The sequence below is a fragment of the Ornithorhynchus anatinus genome, chromosome 1 (assembly GCF_004115215.2).
Source record: "Ornithorhynchus anatinus isolate Pmale09 chromosome 1, mOrnAna1.pri.v4, whole genome shotgun sequence".
Lineage (NCBI taxonomy): Eukaryota > Metazoa > Chordata > Mammalia > Monotremata > Ornithorhynchidae > Ornithorhynchus > Ornithorhynchus anatinus.
The window spans coordinates 34,043,682-34,069,437 of NC_041728.1; the positions used below are offsets into that span (position 1 = coordinate 34,043,682).

At 51.0% G+C, this 25,756-nt stretch overlaps 1 protein-coding gene across 2 annotated transcripts in view; it reads right to left on the minus strand.

Moving 5' to 3' along the window:
• LOC100083057 (synaptojanin 2 binding protein) overlaps positions 1–19,908 on the minus strand; it is a 32,330-nt gene extending 12,422 nt beyond the window's left edge. The window contains exon 1 of one of the 2 annotated variants that reach the window (XM_029076449.2): positions 19,769–19,908. In XM_029076449.2, coding sequence (XP_028932282.1) covers positions 19,769–19,832 — 64 coding nt within the window. In that variant the 5' untranslated portion in view covers positions 19,833–19,908. The remainder of the gene's footprint in view (positions 1–19,768) is intronic. The other variant, XM_029076440.2, reaches the window with a different exon arrangement.
• Positions 19,909–25,756: the final 5,848 nt, after the last annotated feature.

Consider the following 25,756-nt stretch of genomic DNA (forward strand, 5'->3'; position numbering starts at 1 on the left):
CCGCTGCCCGGCTCATCTTCCTGCATAAACGATCTGGGCATGTCACTCCCCTTCTTAAACAACTCCAGTGGTTGCCTATCGACCTCCGCTCCAAACAAAAACTCCTCACTCTAGGCTTCGAGGCTCTCCGTCACCTTGCCCCTTCCTACCTCTCCTCCCTTCTCTCTTTCTACCGCCCACCCCGCACGCTCCGCTCCTCTGCCGCCCACCTCCTCACCGTCCCTCGGTCTCGCCTATCCCGCCGTCGACCCCTGGGTCACGTCCTCCCGCGGTCCTGGAACGCCCTCCCTCCTCACCTCCGCCAAACCGATTCTCTTTCCCTCTTCAAAACCCTACTTAAAAATCACCTCCTCCAAGAGGCGTTCCCAGACTGAGCTCCTCTTCCCCCTCTACTCCCTCTGCCATCCCCCCTTTACCTCTCCGCAGCTAAAGCCTCATTTTCCCCTTTTCCCGCTGCTCCTCCACCTCTCCCTTCCCATCCCCACAGCACTGTACTCGTCCGCTCAACTGTACATATTTTCGTTACCCTATTTATTTTGTTAATGAATTGTACATCGCCTTGATTCTATTTAGTTGCCATTGTTTTTACGAGATGTTCTTCCCCTCGACGCTGTTTATTGCCATTGTTCTTGTCTGTCCGTCTCCCCCGATTAGACTGTAAGCCTGTCAAACGGCAGGGACTGTCTCTATCTGTTGCCGACTTGTTCATCCCAAGTGCTTAGTACAGTGCTCTGCACATAGTAAGCGCTCAATAAATACTATTGAAAGAGAGAGTGGGAGATCTCCACTTCAGAGACAGTTGGGAAGATGGAGGAGAGAAGCGGTGTAGCCTAATGGAAAAAGCCTGGACCTGCGAATCAGAGGACCTGGGTTCTAATTCCGCCTCTGCCACGGGCCTGCCAACTGACCTTGGGCAAGTCATTTCACTTCTCTGTGCCTTTTATTTCATCTGTAAAGTGGGGATGAAGACTGTGGGCCCTACGCGGGACGGGGACTGCGGTCAACTCAATAATCTTGGAACTGGCCCAGTGTTCAGTACAGTGCATGCTTAATATCACAATCATTATCATTAATATTATTAATAATAAAGACAGGGCCACTGAGCAAGGAGAAGCTGAGACACAGTCTGTGGAAAGTTCCTATCAGATGGGTTTCTGTTTTGCCAACAAAATAGTCTTCGGACGATGGTGGGGGGGGAATTTAGGAGAGAGTTAAATGTTCGGTAAGACTGTAAGCTCATCGTGGGCAGGGAATGTGTCTATTTATTCTTGAATTGTACTCTCCCAAGCGCTTAGTACAGTGCTCTGCACACTGCAAAGGCCAATAAATATGACTGCATGAATGAATGATTGATTGATTGATTGGGCTGTGGAAAGGGGACATGGGGGTCAGTGAGGGAGGAGTAAAGAGTTGCTAAGAGATGTGAATTTGAACAGGAGAAAAAGGATCTGAAGTGACAAAAGTCCACCCCCTGTCCCCTCAGCTGCATTCAGCGGCTTAAAGGGGAGGACAAGGTATATGTGGGAGGTGGGGCAGACCCAGAGTCGGGGGCGTTGAAACGATGGAGGGTTGAGGGGGAAATGGAGTTAAATGTCAAGGGGAGAGCAGAGTTGTCCCCCTGTACTTGGGTGTCAAGGGTTGGGAGAGTTTCTGGACGAGGGGCTGTGGTAACCTGAGATGGGTCATGGTGATTGGTGAGGACCAAATTCAGGTGGTGGTAACATCGATAATAATAATAATTACAGTATCCGTTAAACACTTACTATGTGCTAGGCACTGTACTAAGCGCTAGGGTGGATACAGGCTAATCGGGTTGCACACAGTCCCTTCCCCCCATGGGGCTCACAACCTTAATCCTCATTTTCCAGATGAGGGAAATGAGGTATAGAGAAGTGAGGCAACTTGCCCAAGGTCACCCAGAAGACAAGCGGAGGAGTCAGGATTAGAACTCAGGTCCTTCTGACCACCCATGCCATGCTTCCAGTGCTCAATACGGTGCTTTGCACACGGTAAGCGCTCAGCGACCGAATGAATGACAGGCCCAAGTTCTCTCCACCAGACTACTCTGCTTCTCAGAGAGGTGGCCGGTCAGGGGGTTACGATCCAAAGGAGGCGGATGGGAATCGGTCGAGGGAGCCAGGGGACACAGCCAAGTTCAGGAGTGAATCCTCTAACACTGGTGGAAAAAGCACCACGACAACCCTGGAATAAGCTTCTGCGTTGAGACCCGGAATGTGAAAGCGGGAGGTAGAAGGGAGAGGCTTAAGGTCCTATGTAGATGCGCTTGGGCTGTCTAATAATAATAATGATAATTATTTTAAGTTTAATGTTAAGTGCTTACTATGTGCCAAGCAAAGTACTCAACGCTGGGGGTGGAGACAACCAAATCGGGTTGGAGACAGTCCCTGTCCCACGCGGGGCTCACAGTCTTAATCCTCATTTTACAGATGAGTAGCCAAGGCCCAGAGAAGTGACTTGCCCAAGGTCTCACATCAGACAAGCGGCAGAGCCGGGATCAGAGCGACCTTTTGACTCCCAGATCCGGGGTCCATCCACGACGCCGTGCTGCTTGAAGGCAGGGATCCAGCCTGCCAACTCTTGTACTCTCTTGAGAGCTCATTACACTCCTCTGCACACATTAGGCGCTCAAAAAATACCAGCTGTTGATGTTTTCCCTGCACACTGAGAAATGATCCGTCAGTCAGCTGGGATGAGCCAAGCCAGAAGGAGGAGGCCCAAGTATGCCCCGTGTTGAGCACTATGGCCACTCACACTGTCCCCCAGGGCGATGGATCCCAGAAATTTCCAAAAAGGCCGAAGATGGGGATGAGGCCCCCTCCGGTTCACAGCACCAGTGTCTGGCACATAGTGAATGCTTAATAAATACCATAATTATTATTATTTCCTCCCACCGATGACACAGAAGGGAGGGCGAATGGGAGAAAAGAGGGCTTTGCAGGAGAAGGTCCCAGAACAGCACAGTAACTACTGGCTGGGCATCTTTTTTTAAAAAAAAAAGATATTTGTTAAGTGTTCATTAATGTGCCCGGCATTGTACTAAGTGCTGGGGTAGATACAAGCTAATCGGGTTGGATACGGTCCATGTCCCACAAGGGGCTCACCGTCTGAATCCCCATTGTACAGATGAGGGAACTGAGGCGCAGAGAAGTGATGTGATTGACTCAAGCAGACAAGTGGCAGAGTTGGGATTAGAACCCAGGTCCTTAATAATAATAATAATAATAATAATACTGGTATTTGTTAAGTGCTTACTATGTACTGGGCAGGGTACCATGCTCTGGGTGGATACAAGAAAATCGAGTTGGACAGAGTCCCTGTCCCTTGTGGGGCTCACAGTCTCAATCCCCATTGTAGAGATGAGAGAACTGAGGCCCAGGGAAATGAAGTGACTTGCCCAAGGTCACACAGCAGACAAGAGGTGGAGCTGGGATTAGAATCCTTGGCCTTCTGACTCTCAGGGCCCGTGCTCTATCCACTATGCCACACTGCTTTCCATCCTCTTTATCCTCTTGATGCCATTAGCATCTGTCAAATGTTGCCATAAACCGTGGCCCACAATTCTACCCCTGCCCCCTCCAAAAAATACACACACACACACACACACACACTCTCTCTCTCATTCTCTATTCAATCTTGGTTATTTAGTGGAAGAACTGAATTCAACCTTCCCTCAATGTCAAAGTTCTGCCTTCCCCGATACAAACAAAATAGGACTGGAGCTTAATCAAGGTGGTTAAAACAAGCAGGGGGTGAGCGGGGAGTTCCAGCTGGAACCAGCTATGGGATTGTCCTCAAAGATTAGAGACCGAGCAGCAAGGATTCATTTTGTACTTGGAGTTGCACTATTTACTGGCCCCTCCCCTCAGCCCCACAGCACTAAAACAGGCAGGGGACATATCTGCTAATTCTGTTATACTCTACTCTCCCTAGTGCTTTGCACGTAGTAAGCGCTCCATAAATATCACTGATTATGTCCACATCCATAATATATTGTCTCTTATTCTGGAGGGTAAGCTCACTGTGGGCAGGAACTGTCTACCAACTATGTCGGGCTCTCCCAAGCGCTCAGTAAAGTGCTCTGCACACAGTAAGCGCTCAATAAATACCCACTGACCGACTGATCAAAAAGGGTGGACTAAAAAGGTGAAACTTTCCAAGTTCCTTCCTACCAGGGCAACACTTGATTAATTCACATGATCGTACTTATTGAGTGCTTACTGGGTGCAGGGCACTGTACCAAGCACTTGGAAAGTACAATTCAGCACCAATGGGTCCAAGCAACACCGTACCAACCGCCGGGCCGGGGGACCGGGGGTATTAGCCCCATTTCAAAAACGGGGACACCTCTCTGGAGAGTGCCGAATGAGCGCTGAACAAATAAGACGGTGACCGCTCCGGAAAGGGAATCGATGGATTGAACTGAGGTCAAGGTGAAGAACTTGGTAAAGCCAGGATCCATCCTGGGTTAACCCCCCAGGAACCTGGCTCATTAACGTGACCCTCCGGCCTACATCGAGGGGAAGCGGTGCGGCTTCATGGACAGAGCTCGGGCCCGGGAGTCAGAAGGACCGGGGTTCTAATCCCCACCCCCACCACCCTTTTTCTCTTTTATGGTATTTGTTAAGCACTTACTCTGTGTCAAGCACTGATCTACACTCTAAGGTAGACACAATTCCTGTCCCACATGGGGCTCACAGTTTAAGTAGCAGTCTATGTGACTCTGGGCAAGTCACTTCTCTGGGCCTCAATTCCCTCATTGGTAAAATGGGGATTAAGACTGTGTCCAACCTGATTAGCTTGGATCTACCCCAGCACTTAGAACAGTGCCTGGCACACAATAAGCGCTTAACAAGTACCATAAAAAACAAAAACAAAGACAGATGACTGATCCTGTATTCCCCTTCCTCACTTAGAGGTCTTATTTCAGGCCCATTTCCTCCAAGAAGCCTTCCCCGACTACGCCCTCCTGTCCTCTTCTCCAACTCCCTTCTGCGTCGCCCTGATTTGCTCCCTTTATTCATCCCTCCTTCCCAGACCCACGGCACTTATGTATATATCTGTAATTTATTTATATTGATGCCTGTCTCCTCCTCTAGACTGTAAGCCTGTTGTGGGCAGGCAATGTGTCTGTTATATAGTCCTCTTCTAAGAGTTTAGTACAGTGCTCTGCACAAAGTAAACGCTCAATAAATAGGATTGACTGACTGACTCTCCACTCCCTGGCCTTGAGTTGGCTGAACAGAGGAGGCCAAGATGACCCTATGTCCCAGGCTTTGGAACATGATTTGCTATTCTGAGATGCACTCGCTTCTTTCATGATGATAACTGGTATTTGTTAAGGGCTTACCATGTGCCAAGCACTGCTCTAAGCACTGTCCCCTCCCCCTCCTCACCCCCTCCCCTCTTCTCTTCCCCACCCACGCCCCATCCCAGTCCTCTTGTCCCACCGCTACCCCTCATCCCCCTCTCCCCATCCAGGGCCCCGCCACCTCCTTCCCATCCAAACCCTCCCCTCCCCCGCCCTTCCCCCCTCCCCCCTTTGCACCCACAGCCACTTTCAAGTGTGGCCTCTGGAACCCCCGCTCTATTACAGGTAAGCTACCTTTCGTCCATGACCTTTTCCTCTCTCGCTCTCTCCTCCTCCTCGCCCTTTCGGAAACTTGGCTCTCTCCCGAAGACACGGTCTCTGCCGCCGCTCTCTCCGGCGGCGGCCTCTCCTTCTCCCACTCCACCAGACTCACCGGTAAGGGAGGAGGCGTCGGCTTCCTCCTCTCGCCCCGTTGCCGCTTCCGCACTATCCCTCCTCCCCCCTCCCTCTCCTTCCCCTCCTTCGAAGCCCATATCATTCGCCTCTACCACCCCCTCCAGTTACTTGTCGCTGTCATCTACCGCCCTCCCGGTCCCACCTCCGACTTCTTCAACCACCTTGACCCCTTTCTCACCTTCCTTCTCTCCTTCTCTCTGCCCACTCTGATCCTTGGAGACTTCAACATCCATATGGACGTACCCGACGACTCCTCTGCCGCCCGCCCGCTATCCCTCCTCGACTCTGCCGACCTCCTCCTCCACCGTACCGCGCCCACTCACCGACTCGGTCACACCCTCGATCTCGTCATCTCCTACCGCTGCGCTATCTCTTCCCTCACCGACTCTGAAATCCCTCTCTCTGACCATAACCTTCTCACCTGCCTCATCTCTCACACTCCCTCCCCCTGCAAATCTTCGCTACTGCCCCACAGAGACCTCCGCTCTCTCGATCCCATCCGTCTTTCCAATAGCATCTCTCCTCACCTTGCCGCCCTGTCCTCTCTTCCCACTCTCCACGATCAGGTCTCCGCTCTCAACTCCACCCTCTCTACTCATCTCGACTCTCTCGCCCCCCTTTCCCTCCGCCGCTCTCGCTCCACTAACCCACAGCCCTGGATCACCTCCTCCGTCCGCCTCCTACGCTCCTATGCTCGAGCTGCTGAGCACTGCTGGCGAAAGTCCAAGCACCGAGCCGACCTCACACACTTCAAATTTATCCTTTCCTGCCTTAACTCTGCCCTCTCCTCCGCCAGGCAAAACTTCTTCTCCTCCCTCATCGACACCCATGCCCGTCACCCCCGCCGATTGTTCCGGACCTTTAACTCTCTCCTTAGGCCCCCTGTTCCTCCCCCTCCCCCATCTCTCACCCCCAATGATCTGGCCACCTATTTCCTCACGAAAATCAACATGATCGGGTCTGAGCTCCCCAAAGTCACCCCTCCGCCTCTCCCCTCCCCCCCACCGACCCTCTCCCCTACTTTCCCATCCTTCCCTGCAGTATCCTCAGAGGAGATCTCCTCCCTCCTCGCGAGTGCCACCCCCTCCACCTGCGCCTCGGACCCCATTCCCTCTCACCTTCTTAAAACCATCGCCCCTGCCCTCCTCCCTTCCTTAACTTCTATTTTTAACCACTCAATCTCCAATGGCTCCTTCCCCTCTGCCTTCAAACATGCCCACGTCTCCCCCATCCTAAAAAAACCCGCTCTTGACCCCACTTCCCCCTCCAGTTATCGCCCTATCTCCCTACTACTCGTCCTTTCCAAAATCCTAGAACGGGTCGTCTACAATCGATGCTTGGAATTCCTTAACTCCCATTCTCTCCTGGACCCCCTCCAATCTGGCTTCCGTCCCCTCCACTCTACCGAGACTGCTCTCTCTAAGGTCACCCATGACCTCCTTCTTGACAAATCCAATGGCTCCTACTCCATTCTAATCCTCCTTGACCTCTCTGCTGCCTTTGACACTGTCGACCATCCCCTCCTCCTCATATCTTATCTCACCTTGGCTTCACGGACTCTGTCCTCTCCTGGTTCTCTTCTTACCTCTCTGGCCGGTCATTCTCGGTCTCCTTCGCTGGAGCCTCCTCCCCCTCCCATCCTTTAACTGTTGGAGCTCCTCAAGGGTCAGTTCTTGGCCCTCTTCTGTTCTCCATTTACACTCACTCCCTCGGTGAACTCATTCGCTCTCACGGCTTTGACTACCATCTCTACGCAGATGACACGCAGATCTACATCTCCGCCCCGTCCTCTTCCCCTCCCTTCAGGCTCGCATCTCCTCCTGCCTCCAGGACGTCTCCACCTGGATGTCGGCCCGCCACCTAAAACTCAACATGAGCAAGACTGAGCTCCTCATCTTCCCTCCCAAACCCGGTCCTCTCCCAGACTTCCCTATCACCGTGGATGGCACAACCGTCCTTCCCGTCTCTCGGGCCCGCGATCTCGGTGTCATCCTTGACTCGTCTCTCTCATTCACCCCACACATCCTATCCGTTACCAAGATCTGCCGGTTTCACCTCTACAATATCGCCAAGATCCGCCCTTTCCTCTCCACCCAAACGGCTACCTTACTGTTACGGGCTCTCGTTATATCCCGGCTAGACTACTGTGTCAGCCTTCTCTCTGACCTCCCTTCCTCCTCTCTCGCCCCGCTCCGGTCTATTCTTCACTCTGCTGCCCGGCTCATCTTCCTGCAGAAACACTCTGGGCATGTCACTCCCCTTCTTAAACACCTCCAGTGGTTGCCTATCGACCTCCGCTCCAAACAAAAACTCCTCACTCTAGGCTTCAAGGCTCTACATCACCTTGCCCCTTCCTACCTCTCCTCCCTTCTCTCTTTCTACCTCCCACCCCGCACGCTCCGCTCCTCTGCCGCCCACCTCCTCACCGTCTCTCGGTCTCACCTATCCCGCCGTCGACCCCCGGGCCACGTCCTCCTGCGGTCCTGGAACGCCCTCCCTCCTCACCTCCGCCAAACTGATTCTCTTCCCCTCTTCAAAACCCTACTTAAAACTCACCTCCTCCAAGAGGCCTTCCCAGACTGAGCTCCTCTTCTCCCTCTGCCACCCCCCCTTTACCTCTCCGCAGCTAAACCCCCTTTTTCCCCTTTTCCCTCTGCTCCTCCACCTCTCCCTTCCCATCCCCACAGCACTGTACTTGCCCGCTCAACTGTATATATTTTCGTTACCCTATTTATTTTGTTCATGAATTGTACATCGCCTCGATTCTATTTAGTTGCCATTGTTTTTACGAGATGTTCTTCCCCTCGACTCTATTTATTGCCATTGTTCTTGTCTGTCCATCTCCCCTGATTAGACCGTAAGCCCGTCAAACGGCAGGGACTGTCTCTATCTGTTGCCGACTTGTTCATCCCAAGCGCTTAGTACAGTGCTCTGCACATAGTAAGTGCTCAATAAATACTATAAATACTATTGAAAGCACTGGAGTAAATACACGCTAATCAGGTTGGAACCAGTCCTTGTCCCAGATGGGCCTCACACTCTTCTTCCCCATTTTACAGGTGAGGGAATGGAGGCATGGAGAAGTGAAGTGACTTGGCCAAGGTCACAAAGCAGACACATGAAGCCGGGATTAGAACCCATGTCCTCTGACTCCCAGGTCCGGGCTCTAGCCCCTAGGCCACGCTCTCCCAAGGGAAGAAATTCCCATAAGAGGCCCATTCCCAGCTAAAAAAAGACTCCCTGCTATCAGAATGTACCAAAAAGATGTTATGCTTGCCTGACAGGCCTGCCGACGCAGGTTAACATGCTTTTTGGGTTTTCTTTTGATTTTGAACGGTATTTGTTAAGCGCTTACTGTGTGCCAGGCACTGTACTATGCGCTGCAGTAGATACAAGCTGATCAGGTCCTTCTCCCATGTGGGGCTCAGTCTCGATCCCCATTTCACAGATGAGGCAACTGAGACACAGAGAATTAAGTGACTTGCAGACAGGTGGTGGAGCCAGAATTAGAACCCAGATCTTCTGACTCCCAGGCCCGTGCTCTTTTCTGCTAGGCCCCGCCTCTTCTCAGCTGCTAGTTGAATGTCAAGAGAGCTTTTCTGCTACTAGAGCCTATGACCACCCACGCCAATTAGGACGGATAGATGTCTTAAACTCATTAGAAATACTCCCACTTCCTAACAAGTTTTCCTAAGCAATCAGAAGGAATTTGATTCCCCCCACCCCCACCCCGCCTCATGACCTTCCCAAGGCCCACAGGTCTAGTACAAATATAATATGGTGAGCAGGGGGGTGTTTGGCTTCTTCTCCTAGCCGAGAACAATGAAGAAGGGGAAGATAAACTAGTACGATAAGAAGATAGGATCTCCACCGGCTTGGGTCCCTTTGGTCAGGTAATAGTTCCTGAGGAGACAAGAACTTCCAGCTCCTTTAGGGAAAGAGTGCAAAGGGGCAAGAATATGAGAAAGATGGCACAGTTCCTCTTGAGCTGGGCAGCAATGCCTTTTTTTTTTTAAAGGTTTAAAAGTTCAGACCTCGACTTGAGTGAATTTGTCAGAAATAACTCCACTCCATTTTTCCTAGTTCAGCCCTTCCACAAGCTCCCTCCCACACCCAGGGCTCACCTCCTAATAACAACAATAATAGTGTTCATTTAGCTTGTCTTGTGTATAGAGCACGGGCCAGGGAGTCAGAAGGTCACAGGCTCAAATCCTGGCTCTGCCACTTGTCTGCTGTGTGACCTTGGGCAAGTCACTTTACTTCTCTGTGCCTCAGTTCCCTCCACTGTAAAATGGGGATTCGATCCCTGTTCTCCCTCCTACGTAGACTGTGGAGGAGATGGGGCATTTAAGGCATTAGGGGGAGGTGAGCTGGGGGGTTTTAGGGCATTTATTGAGTGCTTCCTATGGGCCAGGCACTATACTAAGCGCCGGGGTTGATAGAAGCTTAATCAGGTTGGACACGGTCCCTGTGCCAATGCGGGGCTCTCAGGTTTAATCTCCATTCTGCAGATGAGGGGACAGAGGCCCAGGGAAGTGAAGGGACTTGTCCGAAGTCGCCCAGCAGACAGGTGGAGGAGGCGGGACGAGAACCCAGCTCCTCTGACTCCCAGGCCCAGGCTCTGTCCGCTACACCACACTGCTTCTCGTGGGCTCTTCCTTTCCCCCCTGGCCCTGGCTCCCATGGTTATGGAGGCGTTCACAGCTTGACAGGACAGAAGGTCCAACGCCAAACTTTGCTGGCCAGAGTCATTCATTTGATCCTATCTACTGAGCGCTTACTGCGTGCAGAGGACTGTACTAAAGCACTTGGGAGAGTACGGCACAACAAGAAACAGACACCTCCTCTGCCCGCAACGAGCTTAGAAAGTCGCTCCCCTGACGGGTGACTGGGGGGTTCCTGATCGCAGGGGTTATCTTAACCAGCGGTGACCCCATTCACGACATTCTCTGCTCCCTCCCCCCATCCCCACCCCTTCCATACCCATCGTGGGCAGTGCCCCTAAGAGTGGAGGACCTATCGGGTCAGACCTGAAGAGTGGACTGATTATTACTGTTGATAATAATGCCGATAATAAATAAATTGTGGTATTTGTTAAGCGCTTACTATGTGCAAAGCACTGTTCTAAGCACTGGGGGATACAAGGTGATCAGTTTGTCCCACGTGGGGCTCACAGTTTTAATCCCCATTTGACAGATGAGGTAACTGAGGCACAGAAGTTAAGTGACTTGCCCAAGGTCACCCAGCTGACTAGCGGCAGAGCGCGATTAGAACCCATGACCTGCAGTGCCCCTAAGAGTGGAGGACCTATTGGGTCAGACCCGAAGAGTGGACTGATTATTACCGCCGATAATAATGTCGATAATAATAATCATAATTGAAAATGATGGTGTTTGTTACGCACTTACTACGTGCCAGGCACTATTCTAAGCACTGGGGTAGAGACAAGATAATCGGTTGGACACAGTTCCTGTCACAGACTGGGTTCCCAGTTTTAAACCCCATTTTAAAGATGAGGTAACTGAGGTCCAGAGGAGTGAAGAGACTTGCCCAAGGTCACAGCAGACAAGCCAAGAGAGGCGCTCAGCATCCCCGCCTGCCCCCTACCCCACAGCCCCCTTGGGGGGCTTTTATCCCCAGGGACGGGACCAGGAAAGTCGGGGTGATGTCTGACTCAGAGAATCCTCAGGGATGGACAAGATATGGGTCCAAATGGTGGGAAGAAAGGAAACTGAGGCAGTGTGGCCCAGCTGATAGAGCCCGGGCCTGGGAGTCAAAAGGACCTGGGTTCTAGTTCCGGCTCCACCGCTTGTTTGTTGGGGGACCTCGGGCAAGTCGCTACACTTCTCTGGGCCTCAGGGACCTCATCTGTAAAATGGGGATCGGGACAGGGACTGTAACCAACCTGATTAGCCTGTATCTACCCCAGCGCTTAGTACAGTGCCTGGAACATATTAAGTGCTTAATACCACAAAAAATCCCAAAAAACTGAAGCTCAACACACCTCCTGACACACACACCCAGCATCAATCAATCAACGGTATTTACTGAGCACTTACTGTCGGGCGAGGAGAGTTGGTAACCCCGCTCCCTCCCTACAGTGACCTGACGCTCTAGAGGGGGAGACGGACATTAACAGAAATCAATCAGTGAGGGCTTATTGTGCGCAGAGCACTGTACTAAGCACTTGGGACAGTCCAATCCCACAGAGTTGGAAGGCACGGTCCCGGCCCGCAGTCAGCTGAAAGTTTAGATAGGCACCTTCAGGTAAGAAAGGACTAATGAGTTGGAGAAAACAGAAGGTGGGAAGGAAAGAAACTGAAGCAGTGTGGCCCAATGGGTAGGGCACTTCTGCCAAGCATGGAGTCCACCCCACCCCAGCCCGGGCCAACGGGCAACTCTGTCACCTCCCCAGAGCACAAACACATACCGACTCCAAATACGGGTTCCCCTCATGACCCAGCCAGGGTTATTTTTATCCCCTTGGCGGTATTAGCTGAGAAGGAAAGTTACGGAAAGTGCAGGGGAGAAGGCAGGGATTGGTTGGGACCATCCCCCTTGGAGGGTTTTCTTTAAAAAAAAATAAACAACAAAAAATGGTATTTGTTAAAAGCTTACTAAGTGTCAGGCACTGTACTAAGCATTGGGGTAGATACCAGGCACCCAGGCTGGACACAGTCCCTGTCTCACATGGGGCTCACAGTCTTAATCCCCCTTTTTCAGATGAGGGAACTGAGGCCCAGAGAAGTGAAGCAACTTTCCCAAGGTGACACAGCTAACCAGTGGTGGAGCTGGGATTAGAACCCAGATCCTGAGCCCTGGGAAAACAGCCCTGACCATCTCAGTTCTGTTCATTTCATCTGCAAAATGCTTCCTTTCTTAGGTGTCACGCCGAGCCTGCATTGTCCAGTATCCAGTGTTTGCAAGATTATCCTGTCTCTTACAACTCTGGGCTAGAAACTCAAATCTTCTTGCTTGGAAATCTTTCTTTTTTTTTTTTTAATGGAATTTGTTGTGTTTTCAATGTGCCAGGCACTGTACTAAGCACTGGGGTAGATACCAGTTAATCCAGTTGGACACAGTCCCTGTCCCATATGGGGTTCACAGCCTTAATTAATCCCATTTTCCAGATGAGGTAACCGAGGCCCAGAAGAAACAAAGTGACCTCCCCAAGGTATCCCAGCAGACAAGCGGTGGAGCCGGGATGAGAACCCAGGTCCCTCCGCCTTTCGGGCCTAGGCTCTACCCATTAGACCGCATTGCTTCAAATGAGACAAATTTCCCTGGCCCGGAACCGAAGCCAACAAGCAGGGAGGAGATCCCCCACTTTTCCATTCTGCCCACCTTAAAGTCCTTAAAGCCCCCGGCTCTTGCCACCATAGCTTCAACCCTGCCCAAGGCTGCATCGAGGTCGACAGTAAGGCCAGCCGCTGGGCTGGCAGAGAGCAGGGGTTCCGAGCCCCCGGCCTGAGCCAGCGGCACCAGCAGAGGCAGACAGATCAGATGTCAGGGGTTCGTGGCCTAGTGGAAAGAGCCCACGTCTACACATCAGAGGACGTGGATTCTAATTCCGGCCCTGCCACCCGGCTGCCACGTGACCTCGGGCAAGTCACTTCACTACTGCGAGCCTCAGTTCCCTCATCCAGAAAAGGGGGATGAAGACTGAGAGCCCCTTATGGGACGGGAGCTGTGCCTGACCTGATTACCCGGTGTCTACCCCAACGCTCAGAACAGCGTTTGGCAGGTGGTGAGCGCTGAACAAACGCCAACATTATCATCGTCCCGGTGACTTCCCGGCAGGCAGCTGGGGTTTAAGTTTCGGTCCGCCAAGCGTGACAGTGGGGAGGCCCGAGATCTACTGCTAACAAGCCACAGAATCTTTTCATGAGGTTTCCCATCAGAAGGGTATCAGCTCCAACAAACACTGCTACGACCTATTTTTCCTCCCGCCCTCTTGGCCAAATATTCAGAATCGGTGCCCTTTCACAGTTCCTTCAGGCAAGCCCCGGCCTAGTCGGGCCTGGGTTCTAATCCTGGCTCTGCCACTTGCCCGCTGCGTGACGCTGGGCGAGTCACTTTACTTCTTCTGGGCCTTGATTCCCTCGTCCGCCAAACAGGGATTCAATACCCGCCCGTCCTCCTGCTTGGGGTGCGAGCCCCACGTGGGAAAGAGACCATCTCCGACAAGATTACCCTGTACCTTCACCAGCGCTTAGTACAGTGCTTGGCCTACGGTGGGCACTTAGCAAAAGCCGCCATTGTTCGTCAAGGCATGAGTGACTACCTTTTTCAAAGCAAAAGACACTGATTTAGGTACCAAGGAGGAGGTGCCGTATGAAATAGTAGATAGCCAAATAGGCTAGTGATTCGATCAAGAAAAATCCTAGCTAATAAGATTGGTATCTGTTAAGCATGCACTAAGTGCCAAGCACTGTTCTAAGCACTGGGGGAGATTTGTGATCGGGTTGGATACAGTCCCCACAGGGGGCGCCCAGTCTAAGTAGGAGGGAGAACAGGGATCGAATCCCTATTTTACAGTGGAGAGAACTGTGGCCCAGAGAGGTAAAGTGCCTTGCCCAAGGTCACACAGCAGACGTGCCGGAGCCGAGTTTAGAACCCAGGTCCTTCTGATCTCCAGGCCCCGGGCTCTCTCCTCTAGGCCAGACCCCTTCCCATTCTAGACCCGGCCTCACCCCTCTTTGGCTACTCCATGACCGGCTTCCTGCAATAATGCAGTTAGATCCATCTGACACGGAAATTTCGCCCTCCCTTCCAAATGAAAAGGAAAAATGGGGGAAAAGGATGAACTGCCACGCTGGTCTCCCGCTGCAAGGAGAAGGGTGTTGGCATGAAGCAGCATGGCCTAGTGGAAAGAGCCCGGGTCTGGGAGTCGGACGACCTGGGTTCTAATCCCAACGCCGCCGTTACCTGCTGGGTGACCTCGGGGAAGTCGCTTCACCACTCTGGGCTTACACTCCTCGTCTGCAAAACGGGGAATGTAATATCTGCGCTCCCTTCTGGTTCTCTTGTCTCTACCCCAGCGCTTAAGTGCCGAACAAATACCACGGTTATTATTATTTGATCAAAGATCCAGATAGTGGCTAAAGTTTAGGCAAGACTGTTTTACCGTCAAAGAGAAAATAAAGAAGCTAAAAATGGGACTGTTAGTCTACCCATGTTCCCTTGGGAACCCATCCCCAAAGAAGTTCCCATGTCACCCTGCCCTTTTTATTAATAATTATTAGAGTCATGGTACTGGTTAAGCGCTTACTATGTGCCGAGCGCGGTTCCGAGCTCTGGGGTAGATACAAGCTAATCGGGTGAGACCCAATCCCCGACTCGGTGCCCTTTTCCAGGTTGTAAATTCTTCAGGTCACACAATCAGTCAATCATTGCGAGATAATACGGGAAACGCCTGGGAGCAGATGCACTTAAGCGCACTAGAAAATTTCTGAGAAGAACAACAAAAAAAATCCCTCAGGTGAAACCATCAAAAGTTAAATTATTCACTCATGTTCCCTTGGAGCCTGTCTTAACTCAAGTGACCTAGAACAAGGTTGAAGCTGTTGGAACGAAGCTGGATGGAGGGAGGGGAGACTCTCCTGCCCGCCGTCACTCGTTCCGCGACTAGGGTCCGATTACCATGGAGTAACGCCATTTATCTCCTACCAAATTTAATTTGGAACCTGAGTCGTTCTGCGGGGCCCCGTCACTTGAATGGTACGGATGAAAGTAGCCAGCTTCTGAGGAGACTGAAATGAGTAAGCGGCGTAGCCTGGCGGATAAGAGCACGGGCCACGACAATCCGGGTTCTAATCCCGACTCCGCCATTTACCTGCCGTGGGACCTTGGAAAGTCATTTAACTTCTCTGTGCTCGGTTTCCTCTGCTGCAGAATGGGGGTTCGCCAGCTGTTCTCCCTCCTACTTACAATGGGAGCCTCATATGGGAGAGGGGCTGTGTCTTACTTGATCAGCCCATATCTACCCCAGCGTTTAGACCAGTGCTTGACACATAGTAAGCACTCAACAAGTACCATAAAAAAACCACCCATATATATATATTTATATGAGTGGTCTTTTATTCGTGTAGCCAAAGCCCCCACGCCACTAGGGCCCCAGGGACCCTTTTTATCATTGTTTTAACTTCCGGCAGGTGTGATGAGAACAGAAGGCACAGGGAAGCAGCGTGGCCTAGTGGATAGAGCAAGGCCTGGGAGTCAGGACACTCTGGGTCCTAATCCCAGTTCTGCCATCTGTCTCCTGGCCTGGGAAAGTCACTTCGCTTCTCAGGGCCTCCATTCCCTCATCTGGAAAAGGGGGATTGCGACTGTAAGCCCCAGTTGGGATAGCGACTGGCTCCGACCCGATTAATAATAATAACAATAATAATAACGATGGTATTTGTTAAGTGCTTACTCTGTGCCGAGCACTGGTCTAAGCGCTGGGGTAGATACAAGGTAATCAGATATCCCCCGTGGGGCTCACGGTCTCAATCCCCATTTTACGGGTGAGGTAACTGAGGCACAGAGAAGTGGCGTGGCTTGCCCAAGATCACACAGCAGACAGCTGGCGGAGCCAGGATTAGAACCCAGGTCCTCTGACTTCCAAGCCCGTGCTCTTTCCACTAAGCCACGCTGTGTCTCTGATTAGCCTGTATCTAGCCCAGTGCTTAGTACGGTGCCTGGCACATACTAAGCATTTAACAAATACCACAAAAAAAAGCCCAATTAAGGCTTCTATCACCTGATTTCTATATCTCCACTATCTCCTTCCCGCCCTTTCCCCATCTAATTCCAGATTTACTGGACCAGCCAAAATGAGATGGCACAGAATGATCAGGGGATTCCCCATTAATAATAATAATAATAATAATGATATTTGTTAAGCGCTTACTACGAGCCAGGCACCATACTAAGTGCTGGGGTGCATTCAAGGCAATAGAGTTGGACACAGTCCCTGTCCCACCTGGGGCTCACAGTCTCAATCCCCATTTTATAGATGAGGGAACGGAGGTGCGGAGAAGTGAAGTGACTTGCCCAAGGTCACCCAACAGACAAGGGACGGAGCCTAGATTAGAACCCGTGACCTTCTAACTCCCAGACCCATGCTCGAGCCACTACGCTGTGCTGCTTCTCTGCAGGTTTGCTGACCACAGAGGAGAACACGCATGCACGCTCAGAAAAAAATTCAGCGTCACGTCCACTGAGAAAGGTGCCAGAATCTCTCCATGAGCCCAAACGGTGAGGTAAGGAAAGTACACAAAACACAGCCACACATTTCTTTCAACTGGAAAAAATTAAAATGATGAAATCATACCCTCACCAGCAACCGGAGTATTCACCCCATCTGTGGAGCCCTGTACTAAACACTTGGGAGAGTACATTTCACTTCAAGGAGTTTACGGTGTAGCGGGGGAGACGGGAACTAAATTACAGGGAGGAGAAGGGCATATACCTAACCAGGGTAAGGCTGGAAACCGGTTCTGTCTTCCGACACGGGCCGTGTTTTCAAGGACACAACCCACGCTCTGATCCTTGGGTAACCCCGTCCACAATCTTTATTTTTGTCTGTTTGCTTTCCCCACTGCAGGAGAAAATGAAGTGAGGGCCTAAAGGAAAGGAGGTAGGAGACAATCTGATCAATCACTGTTATCTGAGCCCTTACTGCGTGAGCAGCAGCGTGGCCTAGTGGCAAGGACACGGGCTTGGGAATCGGAGGACGCGGGTTCTAATCCCGGCTCCGCCCCTTGTCTGCTGTGACCTTGGGCAAGTCGTTTCGCTTCTCAGTCACCTCCTCTGTAAAATAGGGATTAAGACTGTGAGCCGCATGTGGGAAAACTGATTACCTTGTATCTACCCCGGTGCTTACAACAGTGCTTGGCCCAAAAGAAGTGCTTAATACCCTAATTATCACTATTATTATTATTATATTTCCAGAGGACAGATGATATCCGAACCTCTAACTCCAAGGGTGACTGGTGATTTCAAAAACAACAAAAAATAATAATAGAAAAAGGTTCGGCCATTCGGTAAACTGGCGGTGGGCAGGGAATACGTCTGTTGTATTCCCAAGCGCTTGGGCCAGTGCTCTGCACACAGTAAGCGCTCAGTAAACCTCTGTGAGCCCCACTTGGGATAGAGACTATGCCCAACCTGATTATCTTGTATCTACTCCAGTGACTAATAGAATGCCTGCAGAGTGCTGGAAGACTGTGGAAAAAGAAACTCTCTTTTCCTCAGTCATCTATAAAATGGAGATTAAGAGCGTGAACCCACTGAGGCAGGTAGGAGTTAAGTGACTCACCCAGGGTCACACAGCAGACAAGGGTGGACTGGATTAGAACCCATGACCTTCTGACTCCAAGATCCAAGCTCTATCCACTATGCCACGGACAGGGACCACATCCAACTTGATTACCTCATATCTACCCCAGTGCTTAGTACGGTGCCTGGCAAATGGCAAGCCCTTAATAAAAGCCACACAAAAAAGTTTTCTGGGCCTAAATTCCCTCACTTGTAAAATGGGGATGAAGACTTTGAGCCCCACGTGGGACATGGACTGTGTCCTACCTGATTAGCTTGGATCTGCCCAAGTTTGGTACGGTGCCTGGCACCTGCTGAGCGCTTAACAAATGCCATAAAAAAAGTTCTCCGGCCTCAGTTCCCGCATCTGTACAGTGGGGATTAAGACGGTGAGCTCCACGAGGGACAAGGACTGAGCGTCCACCCTTGAATGGAGCATGGCCTAGTGGACGGAGCCCGGGCCTGGCGGTCAGAAGGTCCTGGGTTCCAATCCCGGCTCCGCCCCTTGTCTGCCGGGTGACCTTGGGCAAGCCGCTTCACTTCTCTGAGCCTCAGTTCCCTCCTCTGTAAAACGGGGGTTGAGACTGTGAGCCCCACGCGGGACGGGGGCTGTGTCCAACCCCATTTGCCAGTATCCACCCTGGCGCTTAGCACAGTGCCTGGCACATAGTAGGCACTGAACAAATACCGGAGTTATTATTATGATTCTATAGTCCGGCACTCAGTCGAGTGGCTGGCACATTGTTGGCACTGAACAGATCGTATCAGATAATGAAATAAATAGAGAAGAGCGGGGCTTCGTGGAAAGGGCACGGGCTTGGGAGTCAGAGGACGTGGGTTCTAATTCCGCCCCCGCCGCTTATCTGCCGTGTGACCTTGGGCAAGCCGCTTCACTTCCCTGGGCCTCAGTTCCTTCATCTGTCAAATGGGGACGAAGGCCGTGAGCCCCAGGTGGGTCAACCCCATGACCTTGTACCTCCCCCAGCGCCGAGGAGAGGGCTCGGCACCTAGTGGCTTAGTGGAAAGAGCCGGGCTTGGGAGTCGGAGGTCATGGGTGCGAATTCCGATTCTGCCGCTGGTCAGCTGTGTGACCGTGGGCGAGTCACTTCTCCGTGCCTCAGTTCCCTCATCTGGAAAATGGGGATTAACTGGGAGCCTCACGTGGGACAACCTGATGACCCTGAATCTCCCCCAGCGCTTAGATCGGTGCTCTGCACGTAGTAAGCGCTTAATAAATACCAACGTTATTATTATTATTCATTCAATAGTATTTATTGGGCGCTTACTATGCGCAGAGCACTGTACTAAGCGCTTGGATTGTACAAATCGGTAACAGAGACGGTCCCTGCCCTTGGACGGGCATTAGTAAGCCTTTAACAAGCCCGTCGTTGAGTAGGGCTCATCTCTGTAGCCGAAGTGTACGCTCCAAGCGCTCGGCACAGTGCTCTGCACCCGGTCAGCGCTCGATAAAATGCGACTGAGCGAAGGGCCGGAGAGCATCGTTATTATTAAGTAAAGGAGGATAAAGGGGGGCAGCAGGGATGGATGTGACCTCTGCAGGGGCGGGGAGAGACAGGAGAGAGACGAGAGAGGAGCCCGCCGCCCCCCTCCCCGCCCCCCTCCCCGTCCCCCTCCCCTTCCATCCTCCACGCTCCATCCCACCCTTCCCCCGCCGCGGACCTGCGGGCCCCCGGGTGAGGTGGATCTCCTCTTCCGTCAGCAGGTAGTCCACTCGGCCATTCATGCTGCCGCCGCCCCGCCGCCCCGCCGCCCCACCGAGCGCCTGGCAAGGACCGGCTCCCGGCGAGCGGAAGAGGCCGCGGGCAAGGGAGAAGGAGGGCCCCGCTGCATTCTGGGAGTTGTAGTCCTCTCCTGGCCGCCCCGCTGGCCGGACGGAAGGGGGAGAGGGGAGCCGCCCGTGCATTCTGGGAGTTGTAGTCCTCGCCCGCCCGGAGCGCAGGAGAGGCGGGACCATGGGGGCGCTGAGCGCTGGCGTGGATGCCAGCTAACGACGTTGCTTACGGTCCGTGTCCCCTTGGGGCTCCCCGTCTTCATCCCCATTTGAGGCCCAGAGAAGTGAAGTGACTCGCCTGAGGACACACAGCAGACAAGTGGAAGAGCCGGAAGTGGGACCCAGGTCCTCCGCTCCCAGGTTCGACCACTGGCCTGCAGTGAGACCTTGAGCAAGTCGGGTCACCTCTCTGAGGCTCCGTGGCCTCATCTGTGCAATGGGAATAAGGTAGCTCGGGAGCCCCGGGAGGAGCAGGGACTGTATCTGCTTAGCAGATGGCGAACGCTTAATAAGTGTCAGAAAAATAATTATTGTCTTCATAACTTTCTTGAGCTGAAGGCGGTCAAACTAAGTAAATTAATTTAAAAAATGAATGAAACGCACACGCCCTGGGCCAGGGAAATGGAAGGTCGGCCTGGTACAAGACATTCCCTATTTTTTTTTTTTTATGGTATTGGTTAAGTGCTTGTTGTGTGCCTCCAAGAGGCCTTCCCTGACTGAGCCCCCCCTTTCCTCTTCTCCCACTCCCTTCTGTGTCGCCCTGACTTGTTCCCTTTGTTCATTCATTCCTTTAATTGTATTGATTGAGTGCTTACCGTGTGCAGAGCACTGTACTGAGCGCTTGGAATGTACAATTCGGCAACGGATAGAGATAATCTCTGCCCAACTACGGGCTCACAGTCTAAAAGGGGGAGACAGACAAGTTGACAGGCATCGATACCATCAAAATAGATAAATAGAATCGTAGATATATACACGTCATTAATAAAATGAATAGAGAAATAAATCATATATAGAAATGTTGGTATTGGTTAAGCGCTTACTATGTGCAGAGCACTGTTCTAAGCACTGGGGTAGATACAGGGTCATCAGGCTGTCCCACGTGAGGCTCACAGTCTTAATCCCCATTTAACAGATGAGGTAACTGAGGCACAGAGAAGTGAAGTGACTGGCCCACAGTCACACAGCTGACAAGTGGCAGAGCAGGGATTTGAACCCATGACCTCTGACTCCCAAGCTCAGGCTCTTTCCACTGAGCCTCTCTGCTTCTCAATGTCTATCTATCTCCTGCCTCCCAGACTGTAAGCTTGTTGTGGGCAGGGAATGTGTTTATTATTCTATGAGGAATGAGGAAAGAGAGATTTGACAAAAGGGAGAAGTTAGGGAGGTAAAAAAGAGGGGAGTCACAGGGAAGAAAAGAGAGGAGATGAACAAAAGAGGAAAAGGAAAGAAAAGAGGGGACGAGGGAAAGAAGTGAAAAAGAATGAATGGAAAAGAGGGAGAGGAGAAAAAGGAAGAGTAGATTGTAATTTCCTTGTGGGCTGGGGATTACATCTACCAACTCTATTGCATCTTCCTTTCCCAAGCACTTAGGACAATGCTCAGTACACAGTTGGCCATCAGTAACTTCCCATGGATTCATTTGAAGTAGATGAGAGAGGGTAAAGAAGGAGGAGAAATATAACACTTCATCCCTCCATCAAGCAATGGTATTTCTTGAATGCTGACCCTTGCTGTCTGTCTCCCCCGATTAGACTGTGAGCCCGTCATTGGGCAGGGATTGTCTCTATCTGTTGCCAAATTGTACATTCCAAGCACTTAGTACAGTGCTTTGCACATAGTAAGCGCTCAATAAATACTATTGAGTCAATGAATGTAGGCAGAACACTGTACTGAGCGCCTGGCAGAGTACAGTACAAAAGAGTCGGTAGACACGTTCCCTGCCCACAAGGAGTTTATAGTCTAAAGGGAAAGAAAGACATTACTATAAATAAATAAATTAGGGATATGGGCACAAGTGCTGTGGGACTGAGGGAGGCCTGAATATCAATTGCCTAAAAGATGTGTGGGTGAAACAGAAGGGAGAGGGCGTAGGGGAAAAGAGGGCTTAATTAGGAAAGGCCTCTTAGAGGAGAAATGATTTTAACAAGGCTTTGAAGGTGGGGAAAGTGATGGTCTGTCGTATTTGGAGGGGTTTGGATCAGAAGAAGGACATGGGCAAAGGGTCAGCGGCGAGATAGATGAGATCAAGGTACCCTTAGCAAAATGGCGCTCGAGGAGTAAAGCGTGTGGGCTGGGTCGGAGTAGATCAGCGAGGTAATATAAAAGGGCGCGAGCTGATTGCAAAGCGACAGTAAGGAGTTTCTGTTTGATGCCAAAGTGGATGAGCAACCACTGGAGGTTCTCGAGGAGTGGGCCGATGTTGACTTTCGAAAAATTAGAAAAATGATCCGAGCAGCAGAGTGAAGTATAGCACTATGTATATGAAGTATAACACTTATGTACATAGCTGTAATTTTATTTATTTGTATTCGTGTCTGTCTCCACCCCTCTCCCACTCCCCACCCCCAGACTGTAAGTTTGCTGTGGACAGGGACTGTGTCTTTTTATTGTTGCACTGTACTCTCCCAAACATTTATTCATTCATTTGTATTTATTAAGTGCTTAGTGTGTGCAGAGTACTGTACTAAGTGCTTGGGAAAGTAGAGTACAACAATAAACAGTGACATTCCCCGCCTACAACAAACTCACAGTCTAGAGAGGGGGAGACAGACATCAATACAAATAAATAAAATTACAGATACATACATAATTGCTGTGGGGCTGCGAAAGGTGGGGAGGAGAGGAAAGAGGAGAAGGAGAGCAAAGAGAGCAAGTCAGAGTGCCGCAGAAGGGAGTGGGAGATGAGAAAAAGTGGGACTCAGTCCGGGAAGGCCTCTTGGAGGAGATGGGCCTTCAATAAGGCTTGGAAGGGGAGGGTGACAGTCGGATTGGAGGAGGGAGGGCATTCCAGGCCAGAGGCAGGACGTGGGCTAAGGGGTCGGGGGCGAGACGGGCGAGAAGGAGGCCCAGTGAGAAGGTCAGCACCAGAGGGACAAAGTGGGAGGGCTGGGTTGTAGAAGGAGAGAAGTGAGAGAGGTAGGAGAGGGCAATGCGATGGAGAGCCTTAAAGCCAATAGCGAGGATAGACAACCACTTAGTAGAGTGCTCTGCACACAGTAAGCATTCAATAAATATTGATTGATTGAATGACTATGTAACCGAAAGAAAGGCTATTCTGGTAGCCCCGAGCTAAATACTGCTACAGAATTGTATTACCGAGACAGCTCCCTGACTAACCATACAGTGAGAGAGAAGAAAGTAAACAATGAACTAAACAGTCTGTCAAATAGATCGCGGGGACAGGTAGCCTCGGGCTTCAAAGCAAACTAAGGCTCTTTGGAGCCACAGGGCCATCCTCCCTTCTCTGAGAACCAGCGTTGCCAGTGGAAGGAGCATGGGCTGGGGAATCAGAGGACCTGGGTTCTAATCCCAGGTCTGCTGTGTGACCTTGGGTAAATCACTTCTCTTCTCTGTGCCTAAGTGACCTCATCTGTAAAATGAGGACTAAGATGGTGAGCCCCATGTGGGAGATGGACTGTGTTCCATTTGACAAGACTGCATCTACCGCAGCACTTAGTACAGTGCCTGGCGCATAGTAAGCGCTTAATAAACACCACTGAAAAATACCATTGAAGAAACAGAACATGTTATTGAAATGTTCTCCTCTAACACAGAGCTTTCATTATCCAGAAAATCATATTCATTCTCAAATGAATGAGAAGCAGCATGGCCTAGTGGATAGAGCCCGGGGCCTGGGTTCTAATACCGGCTCCACCACTTTAGAGCTGTGTGACCTTGGGCAGGGCACTTCACTTCTCCGTACCTCAGTCCCTCATCCGTAAAATCCATAAAATCCGTGAAATGGAGATTAAGGCTATGAGCCCCATGAGGGACCTGGCAAGTCACTTAACTTCTCTGTGCCTCAGTTACCTCATCTGTAAAATGGGGATTAAGACTGTGAGCCCCACGTGGGACAACCTGATTCCCTTGTGTCTACCCCAGCACTTAAAACAGTGCTCTGCACATAGTAAGCGCTTAACAAATGCCAACATTATTATTACTGTATCCAACCCTGTGGCTTAGTGCAGTGCATGGCACCTAGTAAGTGCTTAATAAATACCATTAAAAAAAATCAGCCTGTTCTCCCTAAAACAGAGTCCATTTGCATTCCCTTTCTCATTGAAGATAATGAGTCAGAATCAGTCAGATGGTCTCTCCCATAGACCCCTTGGACCCCGATTTTCAGGTGACCCTATCCGTCCCCTTGTCATAGCTGGGCACTCGGGAACAAATTGCCTCGTGTGGGATACCTGGAACAAATGCCTGGTCTTGGGCAGAGGTCTGGGGAGGATTTAAAGAGCAGAATCAAGCAAGCAAGCAGTGGCATTTGTCAAATGCTTACTGGGTGCAGAGCACTGTACTGTTTAGGAAGGCATTATTATATTTGTTAAGTGCCTTCTATGCCTCGGTCAATCAATCACACATATTTATTGTGCACTTACTGTAGACAGAGTACTAAATGCTTGGGAGAGATCATAGGTTCTAATCCCGGCTCCACCACTTGTCAGCCATGTGACTTTGGGCAAGTCACTTAACTTCTCGGTGCCTCAGTGACCTCATCTGTAAAATGGGGATTAAGACTGTGAGCCCCACATGGGACAACCTGATCACCTTGTATCTACCCCAGCGCTTAACTTAGAGCAGTGCTCAGCACATAGTAAGCGCTTAAATGCCATCATTATTATTACTATTATTACAATATAGCAGAGTTGGTATATACGTTCTCTGCCCACAACGAGTTCACAGTCTAGAGGGGGATGGCATTCATATACATACGTAAAGTTCGGATATGGACGGAGGTGCTGTGGGGAACAGCGTCAGCACGGTTCTAAGTGCTGGGGTTAATCAGTCGGACGCCGTCCCATCCCTGTCCGACATGGGGCTCAGGGTCTATGTAGGAAGGAGGATGACTGAACCCCCATTTTGCAGTTGGGGAAGCTAAGGCACAGAAAAGTGAAGTGTCTTGCCCAAGGTCTCACAGCAAGCAATTTGGCTTAGGTGGAATTAGAACCTGGGTCCTCTGACTCCCAGGTCTGTGCTCTTTCCACCAAGCCACGCCGCCTTGGTGTACAATGCTTGCAACTACTGTACCAGGCAAGAAGCAGCGTGGTCTAGTGGATAGAGTCCGGGGCCTGGGAGTCAGAAGGACCTGGGTTCTAATCCTGACTCCACTACTGTTCTGCTGTGTGAACTTGGGTGAGTCACTTTACTTCTCTGGGCCTCACTCACCTCATCTGTAAAATGGAGATTAAGACCGTGAGGCTTAGGTGGGACAGGGACTTTTACCTTGTATCTACCCCAGGGCTTAGTACAGTGTTTGGCACATAGTGAATGCTTAACAAATACCACAATTAATATTATTATTATTATTATCATTATTAAGGTTCTGAAACCCAGGCAGACTCCTTCATACCTGGACCTAAGCGAGACTACCCTACCCCGGAGAAGGGTCAACAGAGAGGGACCAGGAGCTCCAACTGATCAATCCATCGTATTTCAATCGATGGTATTTATGGAGCCCTTATGGTGTGCAGAGCACGGTACTAAGCACTTGGGAGAGGACAATACAGCAGAGTTGGTAGACCCTCTCTCTGCCCCCCACGAGCTTTGCGATGACATCAGGACTTTAGCACCCCCATGTAGTCTGAGTTGTGCTGTGTCAAAGCCAGCATTTTTCTTTTCTTACCGGTATTTGTTAAGTGCTTACTACATGC